Genomic DNA, 20,778 nt, shown 5'->3' with positions numbered 1-20,778 from the left:
AAGAAGAAGAAGAAGCCCTAAGGTTGTGTTAAAGGTTTCTCACGGCAGTGTTGTCACAAGAACTCAGCTCAAGAAGGGGTCCACAGCAAGCATGTTTCAGAAAACTGACACATTTAATAAAATAGCAATACCCATACAGCTTAATTGTTTAAAATAGAGGCATATTAGCATGACCTGTATAAATTAGGGTCAAAGCAGTGGTGTAAAAACACCATAAAATGTTGAGCAAGAAGATAATGACTTGGAAAGGAATCTGTCTATGCTACAAAAATACATATAAACAAAATACTTTTCTACCTTTGAAAAAGTCTACAAGGTAGAAAATTAGGAATATGTACATAATTTCATAACTAGATATGTGAAAAATATACCATGCTAGAACAATCTCGTTCCAAAGTTTGAAACATAATTCTGTCAAATAAAAATATCGTTCATACAATGTATGAACTTAGCAATAACTTTCTAGGTATAAGGCTGTTTTTGTTATGACAGATGAGGATCCTTCCGAATTGTATCTTGATTAGAATTTCGTTTCAACTGGTACCTGGAAGAAAGCAAAGTGATTGTTTTAGTTTGTTAAGTTCACCCTTCAGGAATTCTTTCCTAGGACCTGGAACTTAGCAGTTACTAAAAAGGATAATTTTTTTTATCTTTTTAAAAGATTTATTTATATGGGAGTTTTGCCTGCACATATGTATATGTATTTGCCTGACACTTGTGGAGGTCCGAATAGGACACTGGATCTTCTAGGGCTTGAGTTGCAGATTGTTGTGAGCCGCCATGCCAGTGTAGGGAACTGAATCCTGGTCCTTTGGAAGAGCAACCAGTGCTCTTACTGAGCCATCTTTTCAGCTTTTCATCTTTAATGGTCTTCCATTGTTGCTTGCTTGGTTAACACAGATCCGCGTGTTGACTTAATTTGTATATGTTTCAAAGACCTATTTGTAATGTAAGCATGTAACAATACAATATATTACAGCATTATATTTTCTTACATTTGTTTCGAGTCACCCTTGTATGTCAGTTGGACACTTACTTTTAGTTTTCTTTTCACATTGATTTATTCATTCACTTATTTATTTGATGGGGAGAAGAGGGGCATGCCGTGGTGCACATGTGGAGGTCAGAAGACAACTTGAAAGAGCTAGTCCTCTGCTTCCACTATGTGGATTCTGGCGATCAGACTTACATCAGGCTCGGCAGCAAGCCACTGAGCTATCTCTCTGCCTTCACATTCCATTTTTAACCCACAGCTGAAGGCCTAGTCACAACTGAAGTTTGTTTTCTTTTAAGCAAATCCAGGAGATGGGGTTAAATTTTAATTTTCCAACATGGGAAGCCAAGGTATATATGTTATGGTCCTTGCTCCATTCGGATGTTATATCATTTAAACACTGTTCTTAGACCTTATCCCTTAGTACTTGGTGACAATTCTGGAGTCACACTCTGTGTGTGTGTGTGTGTGTGTGTGTGTCTGTCTGTCTGTCTGTCTGTCTGTCTGTCTGTCTGTCTGCTTGTCTGCCTGTCTGAATGGAGGTGGTGTCAGTTTTGCTTTCATCTCAGGTCTCTAACTAATGTCCTTCCACTTCACCTTTGCTACTTGAACCACCCTTTGGTCCAGGGTTGTCTGACCCTAGACCTTGACTTTCATCTAATCTGAGTTCCTGCTTGCTGTTCTTATGCCTTTCTTCATTTAAGGGAATACCATGGGCCACCTTCTGTACTTGACGATAGACATGAGCTTCTTGAGGGCCCTCAAGCAGTCTTTAATGGAGGATAGAAGTGTATACTGCAGAGAGGCAGGGTGCAGGGTCTGTCATCAGTTCCTAGTTCCAGTTCTGCCCCTGCCACTCAGTGTCTGACCTTACACATGTTAGTTAAGTTCTCTGAGCCTGATTCAGCACATCCTCATTTGAAATAGAAGATACCGCCTTTGTGTGTCATCCTAAAGATTTAAAATAATTTAATGAACCTACCATATTTGGGCCTACAAAAGAAATCACTTTCCCTATACTACAGACATTGCCTTAAAAGACTGAATGTTTTAGAAATGAATGTTCTGGAATGATTTGGAACTGTCCAGTTAAATTATTGGTAACTCATTCTAGTGAGAAGTGAAAGGAGCTTAACTTTTGTGTTGAGCTAACCACTTCCGTACACCTGTATCAGAGGGTGCCCATTATTTCCAAACTTCATTAACTAACCTTTTGATGGACAAACGGACAAGATGGTTTTCCTGTCTGTGGGCTTATCAGAAAGTTAAAATAAGGCCATGTTTGAAAATTCTATTTCAACTTTGAAAACTGAAAGGTACTCAAGGGGACACTAGTTTGTTATTTTCCACTTTCTTACTTTTCCTCCTCTGAATTTGTTTCATCAAACTTTCCGATGAAATTAGGAAGCATTCATTCAGTTTCCAAGGATGTGGCACAGAGGCTCGAGGAGATACTAGATTTTCTACAGATGATGGCAGAAAACCTACTACTTAAAATTGTGTGTATACCCATCTACGTGTGCATGCATGCACAACATTGCGTGCATGTGAGTTCTGGTCAACGTCAATGAAGGTCAGCTCTGTCCTTCCATCATGAGGAGTCTTAGGAATGAGCTGTTTTGATTGTCAACTTTGGGAACAATTACCTGATGGGTTAGCGATTTCCATCTCTCTCTCTCTCTCTCTCTCTCTCTCTCTCTCTCTCTCTCTCTCTCTCTCTCTCTCTCTCTCTCTCCTCTCTCTCTCTCTCTCTCTCTCACACACACACACACACACACACACACACTTGCTGTGATGTTTGGAAGGAGATAAATCTGTTGAAGGATCATACCTGACATTCCCGATTACGTAGTCCTCCATTTGTATTTATGGTAAAGTCAAATTTCCTTTCTTTTTCCTGAGAAGAGTGGAAATACTGATCAGGGTCCAATGTTTGAATTTAGAGGAAACACTTGAGTGTGTATGATTGGCTACAACTGTGAATGTCATGAAAGCCCCTGTACCTGGCTGGAATTAAACTTGGAAGTGCTGTAGTCCTTCTTCATCAAAATATGCAAAATAGCATCATGGATTGTTAAGAAAAATATTGAGTCTGTGACTTCATCATCGAAGAATTCACACCGAGCAAGCTTGTCAATGAAATCATCTGGAGAAAAAGAAGACACCACATGACTTAGAAGACACTTGTTTCCTTCTGAGATCGTTTATTTGAAGTCTGTATGTAAGTGTGCATTTGGTTGATGGAGGGCTGACTGTTGGACACAGCAGTGTGACTTGCGTATCTTTTACACATTTAATGCCCTCATGTGGAAGGGAGGAGGACAGGGTTCTGTGAGAAAGCCTCAAGTGGTTCCTAGAAGAAATAGTTGAACTTCTATTTAGGAAGGAGCCCACTGAGTTTGCTTCCGTACTTGATGACAGTGACACATGTGGCTGTTATTAGAAACCCTTGTTCTTCCTGATTAGAAAAGGTGGCTCTAGGCCTGTATGCAATGAGCTGCAGTGTTCACTGTCAGATCTATCGACCAGTGACTTAACAGTAGCCTGTTTTCTCAAGCTTCTGGGTTTTATAAATCATCTTCCTTAACTTCTCACATTACTTTGCTCATTGTCCTTGAGAAATCACACACATGCAGGCACTAGTCAACATTTGTGTACACAGATCACTCAACCAAACATGACCTTATGACTACTATGTTCAACACTCTAGCTAAGCAAGAAAAAGGTAAAGAATGTTTATACTTAACTACTATTGACAGGAAAAGTAAAACAGTGGGGGTAAGGAACAGTCTAGTTTCCCCCCTTCATTGTTTTCTTACTTTTAAATATGACAACCAGCATACAGTAGGTCCTCACATTGTCTTGGTATATTAATGAAAGTATAAGACATGGCAATTCTGACACCAGGTGAAGACTGCTTCCTCCTGGGGTGCATCAGGAAACACTACAGAGTAGAAGCATTTTAGCATGCTGGGGGGTTTAGAGAGAGGTGGAGAAAGGGGAGGCAAGGGGATGGAGAATGGTGTGGAAGTTCACAAGAAGCTTTCAACAGACAGATGACCCAGAAAGAGCATGGGGGGGGGGAGCAGGGAAGAAGGTGACATCAGCATGAAAGGCATATCAGGTGGCAGAGGCAGATGGGTACAAACATTGGCAGTTGTAGGGATGGGATGAGGTCCTCCAGTAAAGTGCAGGTCACTGGGATCAGTAGAGTAGTTATAATTATAAGCAGGTAATTATAAGCCAGGAAAGATGCCAGTTTCTGTGACCTATATGTCACTCTTCCTAAAATACTCTATGTTGAAATGCTGTCAAGATTGACTCTCACACCTCAAATGTCCCCGTTCAGCTGTCATATTCCTGGATTTATTTGATTATGATTTATGCCTTTCCCATGAAACTAAGCGCTACAAAGCCAGGAACTTGTGTCCTCACTTGAAATAGCATCTGACATGTAGTAGGTACTCAGTGAGTCTTCCCTGAATTAAATGCATTTCCTAAGAACTAGGCAAGAGACTGGGACTAAGAAGACAAACAGGATCAGCACTGCCAGTCTACACATAGGTCTCAGCTATGAGTTGGGCTGGAGATACCGTCCGGGGATTCACTAGCACGTGGATACATTTCACATGACTATGGAGAGATTGGCTAGGAAGAGTTCATGAAATCACGATGGTAGATTTTAAGATTGAAGCATGGGGAAGGCTGAAAGCTAAGCTTGGGAGAGTCGCCAGTAGAAGAAACTGTTGCTATGAGAAAGGGAGACATCAAAAGAACTGGCTCAGAAGTCAAGTGGGGGGAGTTTTAAGGCCAAATGTTCAAATAGGCTTCAGATAGAGAGACCTTAAGAACCGGCCTTTAGTCTTGATAAATTGGACATCACCCTTGGATACCTTTGGCAAGAATGGCCTTGCCAGCAATGAGAAGCCAAAGCAAGGTTGTTATGGCTGAAGAATGCAAGGGGAAGAGGAGACAGCAAGCAATGTTCCTGGCAAGTTCAGAGTGAAAAGTAGTTAACACACTTGCTCATTAGCTATAGCTATGAAATTAGGACCCAAATCATAAAATGCATTTAATCACATGTTAACAGCAAAATGTAAGCCTGTGGTTTCTATGGGGATTTTTATTGGCTCAACTAGAAATTTGGTTCCCTTCTTTAGGATCCTGTGGCATGCTTATTCTTTGGATGTCCTGTCTAGATTGGCTGTGAGCCTAAGGTGACCGTCTGAACCTTAAAAACACTTAACGGAATCTGGGCTGGAGCAGTCACATGAGGTCCTGGCTCCATCTCCAGCCCTGACTGGAAAGAAAATGTTGCTACACCTTTAACCAGGCAAGATGGCACATGCCTGGAGGCTGAGGTCAACCTGAGCTACACAGAAAGATACTGACTTAATAAGCAAGCAAGCAAACAACAAACTTACCATCGGTTCCCACAATATATACATCCACCTTGATCCTAATAAATTCTTGTAAAATCTGTTAGAACAGAAGACATACACTTTAGGGAAGAGTTTTCACTTGTCGCAAACATAAACTACCACAATACCTTATGAGTGATTATTGCCAGAATCACTTATTTGAAACAGTCAATAAGGATGCACTGAAGCTAAAAACAAGGGTACATGATAAAAATCAAACAACCCCCTGAAGGGGAAAGGTCCCCCTCAGTAAGAAGTTAAACATCCTTGAGAAAAGGATAAGGAAAGGTTCTGCCTCAAACTCACAAGATCACTTCTGATTATACTTCCACACGGTATGTTCTGTGGAAATGGCTGGAACACTCCCATTTTCTCTCACCCTCCCCTGGTATTTCAAGACAGGGTTTCTTTGTGTAACAGGGCCCTGGATATCTTAGAACTCACATTGTTGACCAGGCTGGCCTCAAATTCACAGAGATTGACCTGCCTCTGCCTCCAGAGCGCTAGGAATAAAGGTGTGAACTACCCTGCCTGGCTAGAACTTTCTATCCACATAAAAACAGCACACAGACTAGTCCATATGCTACTTGTTGTTCCTGTTCACAGCAGCTGGATGCGTCTAGTACCAAGGAGGAAAGATGCAGGTTCCTGTCATCTAGGTACAAACCAAATGCCAATGGTTAGGTAAGGTGACAAACAGTAAGAAAGGTATCTCTTGTTAATGAATAGGCATGAATAGGCCATGAATACCATCACCACCACCAGAAAACACTTCTCCAGGCACCATCTGGGAACTGGGAAGTTTAAAAAAAAAACTAGTCAGAATTTATGCTCTTCCTGTTGAACTTGCTAATATTTTTTTTTTCAAATGTGTGCACGGTTTTCTTTTTCTTGAGCTAAAATAAAAAACAAAAACAAGAAAGAAAAGAAGAAGCAAGCAGTCATGTGATATAAGTTGGAAAGCTGGGCACGGTGGCACACACCCTGGAACCCCTGCACTCTGGAAGCAGAGGCAGGAGGATTATACGTTCAAGGCTAGCCTAGGCTATACAAGTTCAGGATACCCTGGGTGAACTTTATGATACCCAGACTCAAAAGGAAAAGCAAGACAAAACAAAACCAGAAAATCACAAACAAACAAACAAAAAAAGCTAACAAAAAAAAAAAAACCAAAAAGCAAAAAACAAACAAAAAACCCCACAAAACTAAATAGAAAAAAAAGAAAGAAAGAAAAAGAAAAAAGATTAAGTTAAAGAGAAAATGAAAAGTTGGTTCTGGGTTTTGTGTTCAGTTTCTCCACACTCGGTGGCGCTCAGCTGAGCTTACTGAGACGGGAGCTCGTGAAAACCTAAGAGAAGCAGAACCCAGGGTAGGATTTCTTAAAATCCCTTTGAGGTTGTTGGGGTTTTTTTTTGTTTGTTTTTGTTTTTGTTTTGTTTTTAATTTTTTTTTCTTCTGCTGGAAACTAGTTGTAGATGTGAGAGGATACAATGAAAAAGAAGCATCCACACGTCTCGTTTTAAACCTTTTAGACCTATGTTTAAAATCACGTGGTCTCTGTACGCTTTCATATGGCTATTCAATGTAGTTGAATACACACTTAAGTAGCCAAGTGAGTTCATCAGTTGGGAGAAGACGATTAAAACCATATATCCACTGTTCCGCCTCATCCCAGAACTTTCCAGATTTCCTTTGTTTTCTGGATAGTGTGAATACAATGCCCAAACGTATCTGAGAATACCCATGATGCCCGGCTTGAAAGAGATTGTGAATGTAGCTGCCAACCTGAAGCCACATTCAGATTTCGTGTGTTTCCATCCCACACTCCCCACCCCTGTCCTCTTGTCATAAGCTTAACTAAGTCTCAAACTCTAATTTAGTGTGTGTTACCCAGGCTGGGGAGATTGCTCAGTGGGTAGAGTGCTTGTCAGGGAAGCATGAGGATGTCATCTCCAAAACCATATAAACAGTCAGGCTGAGTGGCAGCATGGGTCTCTAGCTCCATCCTGGGGCAGATATATGGTGTGTGTGTGTGTGTGTGTGTGCCACCTAAAGCTGTTTTCTTCCATATATACAATTTGCCATTAGCAAATGATTCGTTGATTCCAAGAAGACACAAATTACCGTTCTGAGGCCCCTCATTGAAGAGACATCAAGGAAGGAAACTGCTGAAAAATCAAGGATGAGGCTGTGGAGGCTGATCTTGGGGATGGTGATGTTGAGGGGGAGATCGGCGTTCCAATCTATGTCAAAGGGCAGGTCTGTGGTATTGATCGGCTGATCAAGTTCTTCTATCTGGTTGTTGTCCAATTCTTCATCGGAGTCTTTGAAACCATCAGAGGTGCATATAAATCCTTTCTGCGGGAGAGGAGTGGTAACAGATGTATGTGATTCTGACTGTGAAAATGTGTGTTGTCATGCAGATGCAGGAGTTCCTGCAGCTTGGATTCAAAGTTGGGTCAGCAACAGGATTTTGAGGTACTATTTTGCCTTTGATACTTTTCCCAGGACCAAAAAAAAAAAAAAAAAAAAAAAAAAAAATTTAAAAAGGAGATCCTCAAAGATGCTATTCAAAATATGCCATTGGGGCTGGCAAGATGGCTCAGTAGGCCACAAGGCCTGATGACCTGAGTTCACTCTCTGGGGTTCACATGGTGGAAAGAAGGGGCCTACAAACTCCTGAAAGTTGTGCTTTGATTTCCACATGTATACATACATGCATGCACCCACACACATAAATGGGTTACGCACAGACAACCTGGTCTCCAGCCGAGCTGAGGTCTTGAGCCCTGAGGGACCCGTGGTGGTAATTTCCACCTACATGGGACTGTAGGCATTCGATCATGTCTCCTGGACCCCTGGCTCCTGTCAACGTTACTGCCCCCACAGCCCCCACAGTAGAGGCATGTGGCTATTAATCCTGTAGACAATGTCCTAAGCTTCTGGCCTTCTGGCTAGACTCCGCCCCACAGTTACCTAGCAATAGTAAGATAACAAGCCCACTATAAGAGGGGCTGCTTGGCCCCTCCTCACTCTCTTACTCTCTAAGCTTTTACCTCTCTCTCTAAGCCTTCACCTTTCTTACTCTCTGTCTCCTTTTCTCTCTTTCCCTCCCCCACCCCTTTCTCTACGTGACCATAGCTGGTCTCTCTTTCTACCTTCTCTCCTTTCTCCCTGCCTTTCTACAATAAAGCTCTAAAACCATAGATTGTTTCTAGAGGTTCATCAAGGCCTAGACTAAGGACTCTTGCCTGTGTGGGAACCATCCAGAGCTCCCCCTCCCCTCCTGTCCTCTCTTCCCGTATCTCTGGGGCCAAGTGTTGCCCCAGGACCCCTATTCTGTTCTCAGCTCCTCTGCCATATCCAGCATGGGATGCCAGAGACTGAGAACCTGGTATCAGGGGCTGCCCCTTGTCCACCCACCGTGTGGGGTCAGTGGCCTAACACAGACAGATGCCTACCCGGGGCCATGTGGAAAGTGTCCAGCAGTTCTCCCGCATCCGCCTGCCCAGAGCACAGAAACTCTAGTGGGACGAAGGCTCTCTCCCTCCCCCCTCTTTCCCACACACCCATGGCCCACACACATGTTCACACACACATAAATAAATATAATAAATATAAAATCAATTAACACATAGATTTTTTTATCTAGCATTTCCTTTAAAGTAATGGAAGCAAGATTTTGAATTATGTTTTACTAGAATTTTTTATCCAATGGAAATGTGGGCAGAAAACTTACAGGTGTCACCTGTATCAGGCCTCGTTTCTGCAGTTTTCGGATTTTCTTCAAAGCTTTGTTGCGCTTCCGTAGAATTCGAAGTGGGCTAAAGCCAACCTGAAAATCCAAGAGCTGTGTTATGGGGGAGCTGAGCTCATAGTTACAGAATGTGACAATAGTGACTAGCTGGGAGGGGCTGAGGGTTCAAGACACAGGAATAATTGAAATAAAATGTTTAAAATTAAATTGAGATAAAAATTTTAGAAACAATACCAGCAACCATACCGAGTCAGGGCTTAGCCTGCATGCAATTACCAAAGTTCAAAGACATTCATAGTACAGAATTTAACCACAAATGATCCATAAATGGATTTAAATTTTATTTGTATCTGCTGGTGTTTTAACCACAAAACTGCTAAGGGAATTTGATTTAGTTAATTTTCTTTTTGACAGCTATAAATGACACCTAATAAGAGTTCTTAAATTTTATTATATTAAAGTTTGTGTGATTTTATTTTTTGAAGTGTCTTTCAGTATAATTTTATAGTTCTGGTATTCAATTTGGGGGTACTTAACAAACTAATTATTACAATTAGGCACAAAGTAAGCCAAAGGGTATGTCTTAAAAATGGATGTCAACCTTTTGTTTGTTTGTTTTATCTTTTGAGATGGGGGTCTCACTGTGTAGGTCTGTCTGTCCTGGAACCCCCTCTCTAGACCAGGCTGTTCCCCTACTCACAGAGATTTGCCTGACTCTGCCTCCTGAGGGCTGGGATTAAAGGCAGGCTTGGCAGGCTTGCTNTCTCTCTCTCTCTCTCTCTCTCTCTCTCTCTCTCTCTCTCTCTCTCTCTCCTCGCTCCCTCCCTCCCTCCCTTCCTTTCTTTCTTTTTTTAAGATTTATTTATGTCAGTAAACTGTAGTTGTCTTCAGACAAACCAGAAGAGGGCATCAGATCCCATTACAGATGATGGTGCGCCACCATGTGGTTGCTGGGAATTGAACTCAGCACCTCTGGAAGAGCAGCCAGTGCTTTTAACCGCTGAGCCATCCATCTCTCCAGACCCTACCTTTTGTTTCTTAACCTTCCCAGATGGATCCTTGCCTTCTTTACCCCATTCAGAAGCACTCATTGTCAATGACACATTTACAGCTGCTAGCCTGACTCTCTGGTGATGCTGTCAAACATAAATGTTTCACTCCTGTCCCTGATGCTGACTATGTACTGAAACCCAGTTAACTACTGCCTGAGTTGACGGTTTTACTTTACAGCAGGATCGAAGAACAAGGGTTCTATCTTGGGCCTCAAAGGAAGAGGCTTATCTCCCAACACAGTAATGGCTCCTTTTAAGGTAGTTTTACCTACTCTAGAGCGTGTAGACTAAAACATTGACACAGCTCAGATTCAACATCCAAGAAGTCAGTGACCTTCACGCTAACGAGGAAACATTTCATTCCCAGACACTCAAAAAATTTTCTTTGAACCTTACAGCATCAATAAGTTTCTGCTTGAAGAAACCAATGTTTGCGAAGTAGATTGGGGATGGACATCTGAAAATTCTCACTCCTTCAGGTTCATACACCTACAAGACAGAGAAGATGGAAAGATGAGCCCCGCTGCCTTCCTTGGACATGATTTTAGCAAGTTAAAGATGGCAACAGATATTCCTTACGTCAGCATAATTCTTTTTATTCTTGTAGATGTTGCTCCTCCCAACGTTAGCCAGTGTGCTGCATTTTGGACTGCAGGGGGGAAGAAACCCACTGTTTAGTCAGTATCATTTGACTATCAGTATCAAATGAAATCTTTCTTTCATTTGCTAAGCCCAACACTGATTCTCCCCCTTGGCTTACGAAACCAGGCTTTCTTTTCAAAGTTGAAGGGTGGGGGAATCTTCATCTCATTAGAGGATATGGAGGGCAAACACCTTATCTCTGTGTCCTAGGGCTTTGCAAATAGTGAGTCTTCTTTACTACATCACAATCTTGTACAAAGTAACCGGTAAGGCCATGGCAGTTTAATGCTAAATAGAGCTGTTATTTGGTGAGGTAGGATCGAAATGTACCCAGTTGTACAGACAAGGGTATGGGGATGAAAAATAACTTGCCCATGTGACCATTGGGTTTGTCTCTGTATTTGATGGCTTTAAGGAACTACAAGCTTTTATAAAAATTTTTGATCTAGGGGTCTTTGAGAAGTTTATAGGTTCAGTACTCTCAGCTAAAGAGGAAGAGGAGGGCCCCCCTGTCCCCCTGCCTTAGAATTCCATCTTCTAGGCAACTCCTTCTCCTGCATAACAAGTCTAAGGCAACAACATTAAGCCTGCTTAGGACAGAATCACATCCTGTTCATAGGTGAGCAAAGCAAACTCAGAGCTGTTTGCTATTCCTTTGAAGCTGTATCAGAGCAGAAAGCAGGCCAGCAGCAGGTATCCTCCTGGAATCTAGTGGTGGACCATTCTATTGTCCTTCAAAACTTTGGGTAGGGTGACACTGAGGGAAATTACATTGGCCAGTCTTTAAAAAAATATAATTTTACTTATTTTTATCTATGTGTATTAGCATTTCACCTGCATGAATATATGTGTACTTCATGCATACCTGCTCATTGAGGAGGTGAGAAGATGGCATTGGTTCACTTGGAACTAGAGATGCAGGTGCTGGGAACTGAACCTAGGTCCACTGCTAGAGTAACAAGTGCTCTTCATCACTGAGCCATCCCTCTACCTCATGGTCTTGATAGGCATGCATGCTATCAAACACACTGCTCTTTTCTTAGCCACTGGCATTTGGTTTTGCTCTCCTAATTGGGCAGATAAAAGTCTGCGATGTTGTGTGCGGAGCACAGTGAACACTTACAATTGGGTCCTGAACACAATAGTTAGGAGCTGAAATGCCACACTTGCCGCCAGGCCTAATCCGAGTCCAAGGACAATGGCAAAGATGAAGGTCATGATCCAAATTAACTGTAAGAAGAGAAAACAACCACACACGTGAGTTTAAGGAAGTGCAGTATCGTAGGTCCAGGGCTAGAGAAAGCATGAGTGTCTAGGCCAAAGGCAGAGGTTGGAAGTTGTTATCTTGGGCCAGGGAACCAAGTACCTACAAAGACATGTCTCAAAAGGTCATTTCATTTCTACTGGCTCATCGCTGGGCTACAGAAACTCAAGCCAATAAAAGGACAGGCTCTACAGACAGTGTGCTTATTTCTGTCCTATGCCAGAACAGGTTCAAGAGAGGGGATTGAACGGCTATAGCAAAAATTCCAGAGCAGTTCACTCTTAAAATTAAGCAAACTAGGGTTTGGTTACAGCAGTGGTAGAACACTGGCCTGCATGTTAGGCTCTGGGTTTGATCCCCATACAGCACTACAAGAAAAGCAAACAAGCAAGCAAAAACCCAACAGATGGACTGGGATAGCCTGGACTAATCCTAGCTCTGTACTATTGATTTAATTAATGGCTATCATCTTTACAAAACCTTGAACATGCTAAAAGAGGTTTAAAACACACACACACACACACACACACACACACACACACACACCACACAGTGATGGATCGGGAACATGAGCTGACTGAAGGCAGCTTATTGCTTTATGCTCTTGTTGTACCATAGGATATGCCAACAAGAAATTTTATACTTGGACTTTGACCCTAATTATAAAGTCTGCTTTTCAGGCAAGTTAAGGGCAAGTAGGTGCTTTCACAAAGGAACTCGTGTTTCCAGGAGGAATGTTCAGAGTTAATACCCTCCGCTGGGTCTCTGGAAACTAGCACATCATTTAACAAAGAACAGAAGCAACATATACCCCCAAATTCAGCATAACTTACAAGGCCTATGATGACAGATTGAAGGAAGGCCTTCTCAGCACTTTCTGCTTTTAAGAACCCATTCATTTATGTATTTATTTTAATTTTTCATGTGTGTATGCACATACGTGTGTGTGTGTGTGTGTGTGTGTGTGTGTGTGTGAGTGTGTGCATGCCCACATGAATGCATGCACCTGTCTGTCTAACTGGCCGTGGACACCAGAAGAGCCTAATCTCCTAAATCTGAGTTACAGGTGGTTGTGACCCACCCAATATGAGTGCTGGGAACTGAACTCAAAACTCAGTGCTCTTAAACACTGAGCCATCTCTCCAGCCTTATCTATTGTGTTTGAAATAGGAACTCAGGCTGGAGAGATGGCTCAACGGTTAAGAGCATTGACTGCTCTTCCAGAGGTCCTGAGTTCAATTCCCAGCAACCACACGGTGGCTCACAACCATCTGTAATGAGATCTGATGTGTGTCTGAAGACAGCTGTGGTGTACTCATATAAATAATAATTAATAAATAATATGTTTTAAAAAAAGAAAGAAAGAAATAGGAGCTCATTATGAAGCTCAGGCTGACCTCAGACTAACACTCTTCTTGCCCCTGTCTCCAGAGTGCTGAGGTTATGGGCATGTGCCACTGTTGCTTTCAGTTAAAATCCCAGGTAACGATCAGTAGAACACGTAATTTCAAGACAAGAAATAAACTAAGGCTATCGCAAACAGAGAGGTAAAAGAAAAATTTCACAGGAATTACAATGTAAATGTACACTTTGCATCATTTCCTCAAATACGACAGCTATCTACTTACACAATCATATTTATCCTTTTTCCACAATCTGCCTATTTCAGCAAACTGCATCAGCATTCCCTTTAAGTTTCCGAGTGCTAGCGCTGCCAGGACAGACTGTGAAAGACATAAACAACAGATGTACTTTTAAGTTAATCAAAGGAACCATATAGTAGCAAAGGTGAAGGCCAGAGATAAGTCCCTGAACAGGCCTCAAAGTGTAGGGAAGGGCTCGCCCTTTTCTGGTGTGCAATATCCGATAGACCAGGGTTGGGACTGGTGTGTTTTCCTGCATGAGGTTATTCTATCCTGGCGACAGGCTCGAGCAGCTTCCCGTGACTGTGCCGTAGATGAGCTGATAGCACTTAGAGTAGTCCATGTCCTGGGATAGAGAGGCATACCTTAAGGCCTACATGTAAACCCTCGAACAAGTTGTTCCCAGCAAGGCTAGTTCAAACTGTCTTTTAAAACAAAGACATGGGGATTGTCCTTTGGTGGTGGTGGTGGGAAATCTTGGAGAGCTTGAGGTCTCAAATCAGTCACAGAACTTTGCTGATGACCACTATCAAGCTGTTTTATAAAAAGGATGCTAATGATCAGATCAAGGAATGATTAATAAAAGCCCATGGCAGGCTTTGAGACCATTCAAACTATATCTGCCCTGTTCCCAGAGCACACTATGGTAAACGTGTATAGGAAGAGCTTAACAATTGGTCATTGAATGAGTGCATGAGACAACAAATTTATATTTCCCAATCTAGGAGTGACCACCCACAACACAGCCCCTTAAAAAGTCCCCACTCTGGCACAGTTGGGTAGTGGACTCTAACTTTTGGGATTGTTAGCTCATCATTTCTGGTGTTTCTCATACTGCAATTAGTCTTATGAAAGCTGTTATGGTTAACAACAACAACAACAACAACAACAATTCCCATGCCAAGTAGTGAAGTATACCCATGATCATTTGGGACGAGCAAAATGGGAGGGACCTCCCCTACCTACATTTCCACTGGTTCCATTCTGAGTGCAGCATGTGATTTGTGTGCTGAAATTCACACCGAGAAAGCATAGCAACCAAAGGAAACCAGGGCTTTCATTTCCATGTCTTGAACACAGTTTAACTGGCCCAGATATTTTTAATCTTTACAGTTAACATTTTTATGTTAATATCTACTGAGTTCATTTGATTCACTGTGAGAGTAGAGGTTAACGTTTAGAAGTCTTAAGTAACATTAAAACGGGGGCTGGAGAGATGCCTCAGTGGTTAAGAAGACTGGCTGCTCTTCCAGAGGACGTGGGTTCGATTTCTAGCACCTACGGAGTGGCTCACCACCATCTTTCTCCAGTTCCCGGGAATCTGGTGCCTTCTTCTGGCCTCCACAGGTATTGCATGCATGTGGTACAGAGACATACATAGGCAAAACTACCCATCCATGGAAAGAAAGAAAGAAAGAAAGAAAGAAAGAAAGAAAGAAAGAAAGAAAGAAAGAAAGAAAGAAAGAGAAAGAAAAAGTGTGTACAATGAATGCCTTGTTTTAAAAAAAAGGAATAGAATAGAAAAATAGAATACAATTGGTAATGTACCTAAAAGTACTTTTCTATTGTCAATGTCCTGATTTTGTTATTGTACTGCAGATATAGGTCTCCACCTCTGAGGTGCAACCTATTCAGAGCTATACTGTACAGTTGGCTCCCATGTTACGTGTGAAAATATTTAATTGTCTGGCTAGAGGCACTATACTTTCATTAGGCGTTTCCCGAGCATTGTTCTGTGGGGAAACAATTTGAAGCAATTAATAGTGAAACACATATGCAGCAGGATACATGCATAGCACAGAGAAACCATAGGCAAGGTGCGTGTGTGTGGGTGGGGTGGGGTGATTTTAGAATCTGTGGACACTTGGGAAACTTCCAATACATATTCCTTAGTAGCTAGTGTTCCTGGCTGTTTTGACATCATAGAATGAAAGGAAGCAGAGTTATGACTCAGGCAACATGAAGACATTCCACATTCCACTTTTGTATAGGGTTTACCCTTGAATTCTCTATTGAGGTTGCTTTGATTAGCATTCTAGACCCAGAGAGAGAGCGAGAGAGCGAGAGAGCGAGAGAGAGAGAGAGAGAGAGAGAGAGAGAGAGAGAGAGATCGATTTAAGTGGTGACTGTTTCTTCAGTGTGTCCACATTGATGTGAACAAGCAGAACCTACATTTACACTTACACATGGAAGAGGCCACGGGACCTCTTCTCTATATAGAGGAGAGAGTGTGTAAATTTGTTTTTATTAAGCTATACAGTTAATTTTTTTTCCTTAGTGGTGATGTATTGACCTCTTTCATAACATTTGTTTTGAAGCTAAGGATTTGGGGGTGTGGAAGACATGGTTTTGGCAAATAGTGCTTTGTGATGCTTGGAGACACATCCAGCCAATATGCTTCCTAGAAGTGACCACACCAGGAGTCCTCCCACCTTGGGGTGAGTACACGTCAGCTATCAACCAACATGGAAGAAGGACCCAGAGAGCAAACAATAGTTAGTGATGGCTGGGTGATCGCTAAGTCCCTTGCAGTCAGAAGTATAATGGAATGTTTGGATAATAATATTAATTATCAGTACAATTAAGGACTCCATGTGCCTTACATCATTTATTGTCACAACTTCTCTGTATGGCCAGTACTTTCCCCCTTCCTGTTTTACATGTGGAGGACTTGAGGTTCAGGGAAGTTGAAGCATTGATCTCAAATCACACAGATAAAAAAGCTGTAGAGCTAAGGTTTTAAGAAGGTCATAGGGCTCCTGGCCCATTTATGCACTCCTTCGAAGCCCTATGAATGCCCCAGAGAGCAATGTACTTGTCTTTACTATCATCTGCTTTCGTACAGGCTTGGTGGTTTCTGGGACACTGGGACTGTTTACAATTATTAAAGGAAACCCAGCGATAGACAGGGAGCTCAAGGGCAAGAGGTGAGCTCTCTATCTGACTGTTTACTCCCCTACAAGCTGACAGTGTTGGTTTTGGAATCAAACCAAACTCCTTGGAGCTGCAGGGCGTGTTCCTAAGAACAGGTGTGGAGCTGGTAGCACCACGCTCTGCGTTAGATAGAGGGCTTGATGACCTAACCCTCATGAAACTCAAGAAGAAGGAAGACCAAAGTGTGAATACTTCGATCCTTCCTAGAAGGGGGGAACAAAAAAAAAAAAAAACCCATAGAAGGAGTTACAGGCACAAAGTGTGGAGCAGAGACTGAAGGAAGGACCATCCAGAGACTGCCCCACCTGAGGATCCATCCCATATACAATCACCAAACCCAGACACTATTGTGGATGCCAACAAGTGCTTGCTGGCAGGAGCCTGATATAGCTGTCTCCTGAGACTCTGCCAGTGTCTGACGAATACAGAAGAAGATGCTCACAGCCATCCGTTGGACTGAGCACAGGGTCCCCAATGAAGGAGCTAGAGAAAGGACCCAAGAAGGGGTTTGCAGCTCCATAGAAGGAACAACAATATGAAATAACCAGTACCCCCCAGAGCTCCCAGGGACTAAACCACCAACCAAAGAAAACACATGGTGGGACTCATGGCTCTAGGTGCATATGCAGCAGAGAATGGCCTAGTCGGTCATCAGTGGGAGGAGAGGCCCTTGGTCCTGTGAAGGTTCTATGCCCCAGTATAAGGGAATGCCAGGGCCAGGAAGCAGGAGTGGGTGGGTTGGTGAGCAGGAGAGGGGAAAGGGGAGGGGATTTTCGGAGGGAGACCAGGAAAGGGGATAACATTTGAAATGAAAATAAAGAAAATATCTAATAATATTAAAAAAAAGAAAAAGAAAATCTTTACTTCAGTCAACCCAGGTTGAAGCTACAATGCCAAAGCACCTCCCCGCTAGAACATTTATTATGTAGAGTAGATAAAGTGGTTTGGGCGTCTGCATTCCTAACATTTCATAAACGTCTGCCAGGAGAGGGAAACCTCCTTGGTCCATACAGTGTTAACTAAGGAGGGTGTCTGAGGCCATATGTCAAGAACTCATTTCCCCTAGCGGAGCTTAGGTCTTTCGAACCTGAGAGTTAGATTTAGCACCGCAAAGAGAGGGAGATGCTATCCCCTCAGGGAAGATGATTACCTTTTGTAGGGGCTGCAGAAGAAACCCGATGGCAACTATGACGATCAACACGATGACAGCCGAGAGAAGCCCCGCAACCTGCGAGAAATGAACCGATTCCCATGATGGCTGCCGCTTTCCGCCTGGCTCGGGTTTCCCAGTCATCACCAGAGACCTCAAATACCTGTGTTTTGCCTCCCGTGCTCTCCTGAACCCCGGATCTGGAAAGGGCTGTGCTCCCTGCAAATCCTTTGAATGCTCCAGTGAATATGTTGCTCACTCCCAAGGCAATTAACTCCTGCAGACGACAGGGGAGGAAGCGTTTCCTGAAATGGTCTCTTTCAGAATAATATTATGGGCATGAAATTACCTAATTGGGCCCGATTCGGCTTACCTGATTTCCATCAATCGGATAATCGTATTTGAGGGAGTACACGCTTGCAACGGAAAAGGCCACCGCAAAGCCGACTATCGCGATGCCGAAGCTGTCTCCTATGGTGTCTTGGAAAACTTCCACGCTGGGTGTAATAGGGGGCTGAAATCTGAAATTGAAAGCAAGCAAAACTATAGGCTACCAACTTGCCCAATAATCTCAAAAGATTGTTGGGCAAATAAATGAATGGATACCGTCTGGATTGAACTGAATTGGGTCTTTTTTTTTTTTTTTTTTTTTTTTTTTTAAAGTATGGCCTAAGAACTTGATGCCATTGAAAAGTTTGGCATTTCCCATCTTACTGTCATGAAGTAATTAATGCTGCCTGTATTGATAAACCTTATCATACAGCCTGGCAATAATGGTAAGGCGGATACGATCTTGCCAGCACACTCCAAGTGTCACGTGTTCTCTTATTCCCCTTCAGACAAGTGTCTTCAGCTGATGTCATGAAGGGGCTCAAAGCATTCCTCTCAGTGCCCCCAATAACTGTCCACGGCGGAGGGTGAAGGCTCTTTGTGCAAATACAACTCTGGGACAAGACAGTAAAAGCCTTCTTCCCATTGGTAACTAACTTTTCATTGCCTGATAGGCAGGCCTTGGGCTTTGCCCTGAGCTCTGAAGAACTGTTAGAGTCCATCCCACCCAGAGGAGAGCAGGTTTTAGCACCAGGTGATAAGGGTATTAGAGATAAGTGTTCTCCACAGGGGAAACTTCACGCTCATAAGCTCCAGCAGTAAGTATGTTTGCCAGCTGTGTTATAAAAGCTGTCCGTCTCAAGTGGCATCGAGCTAGTAAAACGTGCAGCTCCCCTCAGCATCGGCTTCAGACCTGATGCTTACTGGAAGGGCATGATTGGATCCAGCCAACTGTGTCTGAACTATTGTTTTATCTATTGTTTATATTAAATATTGTTTATATTAAATATAAACTATTGTTTATATTTATAAATACCCAGCTATAGTTCTGAAAATGTACTATTAGCCTGTGCAAACTAGAAAGGGGAATTGCAATTTCGTCTTAAGAAATGAACCTAGCAGCAGAGACAAAATTAAAGATTGTATTTTATATCAAAATAACTAGGCCCCTATTATTATTATAAACTTGCTTCTGTTTTGACTTCTGAGCATTATAGCATGGTATGACAGAGTTAACTGGCCAAAGACTCCATTCCTAGGCTCTACTTTCCCTGACCCTGCCTTCTCATTTGTCAAATGAGACAATCGTACTATTCTCTTGTCTTCATAATTATGTGGGAAGGCCAACTAGAATAGTGAGTGATCATTGTACATCATCAAATACAGCACGCCCGCTGAGGATGCCTGTGAGACACCCCTGGAATCTAACACAGCCTCCTCTGGGTTGTTCCTTCCTTTGGACCTTGTCATTCCACAAAAGTAACCTCCAGAGTGGCATACGCACTGGTAGCAAACTAGCAAGAATTAATTAAATTTTTGTTGCAGTCAACAAAAATTTAAAATGCCCACTTTATCACTTAGGGAAAAAAAATGGAATGTACTAAGACACATCGTGTGCCTTGTATCTCATTTAGGTACTAAGCCAGCAAGTAGTGATGTTTGAATTTGAAATAGAGGTTGGGCACTTAACATGGCACATACATGAACTCATTTATTAATTGAGTTATTTATTTACACTCCATATTTTATCCCCCCCCCCCTTTTTTTTGACATAAACTCATCGAATACCTCCAGGATCTTTACCAGGTTTAGCTCCTCCTCAAACCACGTGCATGGAGGTGCCAGTTTAGTGACTTTGCCCAAGGATAGGATGTGATTGTGAAGTCAATCGGTTTCGGGTGCTCGGGAGCTGGAACACCGAGTCCCTGGTCATGCTGCCTCTCTGGAGAACTCATAGTTAATAAACAAACTATGTCCTTCCCCGCCCCACACACCTGGCGGGGTAAGTGCATGGGTCTTGGATATATTTACTAAATAAGGAATATCATTCGATGATCTTAGGTTTATCATTTATTTTCAAAACCTTCCCCTTCTGACAGGATTCTCTTTGATGTTTGCATTTGTTTATATTTCTTGGGGCTTATGTCTCTGAGACATTTAAGTGAAGTGCAGTCAATCACTGGATAACTGCAGGCGGGAAGAAACACAGAGACAGCCTTCCCTAGCCTTGTTTCCCACAGCTGCTGCTTCTTCTTCTTTTTTTTGGTGGGGGGTGGTTTCAAGACAGGGTTTCTCTGTGTAGCCCTTTAAAGCATCATATATGTATACAAATATGTTGTCTATATGCATCTGATCCACTTAATCAAAACAATCATTTTTTTAGCTTTAAGAAGCTGTGGGGGACAAGGCTGGGGCAGGCTGTCTCTGGGTGACTGCCCTGTGCACTGCCATGTGGGTACTGAGAACTGAATTCAGACTCTCTGCAGAAGCAGCAAATGATTTTAACTGCTGAGCCATCTCTCCAGCCCCAGTTTTTATTGTTTTGAGTCCTTGGTTTGTGAGTTTTTTTTTTTTTTTTTTTTAATAAGGAG

At 42.5% G+C, this 20,778-nt stretch overlaps 1 protein-coding gene across 1 annotated transcript in view; it reads right to left on the bottom strand.

The window, feature by feature from the left end:
• Positions 1-94: 94 nt before the first annotated feature.
• Positions 95-20,778, bottom strand: part of Slc26a3 (solute carrier family 26 member 3) — a 38,712-nt gene continuing 18,028 nt past the window's right edge. The window contains exons 9-21 of the mRNA XM_021202447.1: positions 18,231-18,378; positions 18,021-18,134; positions 17,858-17,935; positions 13,759-13,854; positions 11,990-12,096; positions 10,804-10,873; positions 10,621-10,713; positions 9,155-9,250; positions 7,540-7,773; positions 5,419-5,473; positions 2,998-3,140; positions 2,826-2,891; positions 95-544 (exon numbers count right to left, since the gene is read on the bottom strand). Coding sequence (XP_021058106.1) covers positions 521-544; positions 2,826-2,891; positions 2,998-3,140; positions 5,419-5,473; positions 7,540-7,773; positions 9,155-9,250; positions 10,621-10,713; positions 10,804-10,873; positions 11,990-12,096; positions 13,759-13,854; positions 17,858-17,935; positions 18,021-18,134; positions 18,231-18,378 — 1,324 coding nt within the window. The 3' untranslated portion in view covers positions 95-520. The remainder of the gene's footprint in view (positions 545-2,825; positions 2,892-2,997; positions 3,141-5,418; positions 5,474-7,539; positions 7,774-9,154; positions 9,251-10,620; positions 10,714-10,803; positions 10,874-11,989; positions 12,097-13,758; positions 13,855-17,857; positions 17,936-18,020; positions 18,135-18,230; positions 18,379-20,778) is intronic.

The sequence above is a fragment of the Mus pahari genome, chromosome 7 (assembly GCF_900095145.1).
Source record: "Mus pahari chromosome 7, PAHARI_EIJ_v1.1, whole genome shotgun sequence".
NCBI classification, from domain to species: domain Eukaryota; kingdom Metazoa; phylum Chordata; class Mammalia; order Rodentia; family Muridae; genus Mus; species Mus pahari.
The sequence above is the reverse complement of the archived record's forward strand: the minus strand, read 5'-3'. Positions and strand labels throughout refer to the sequence as shown.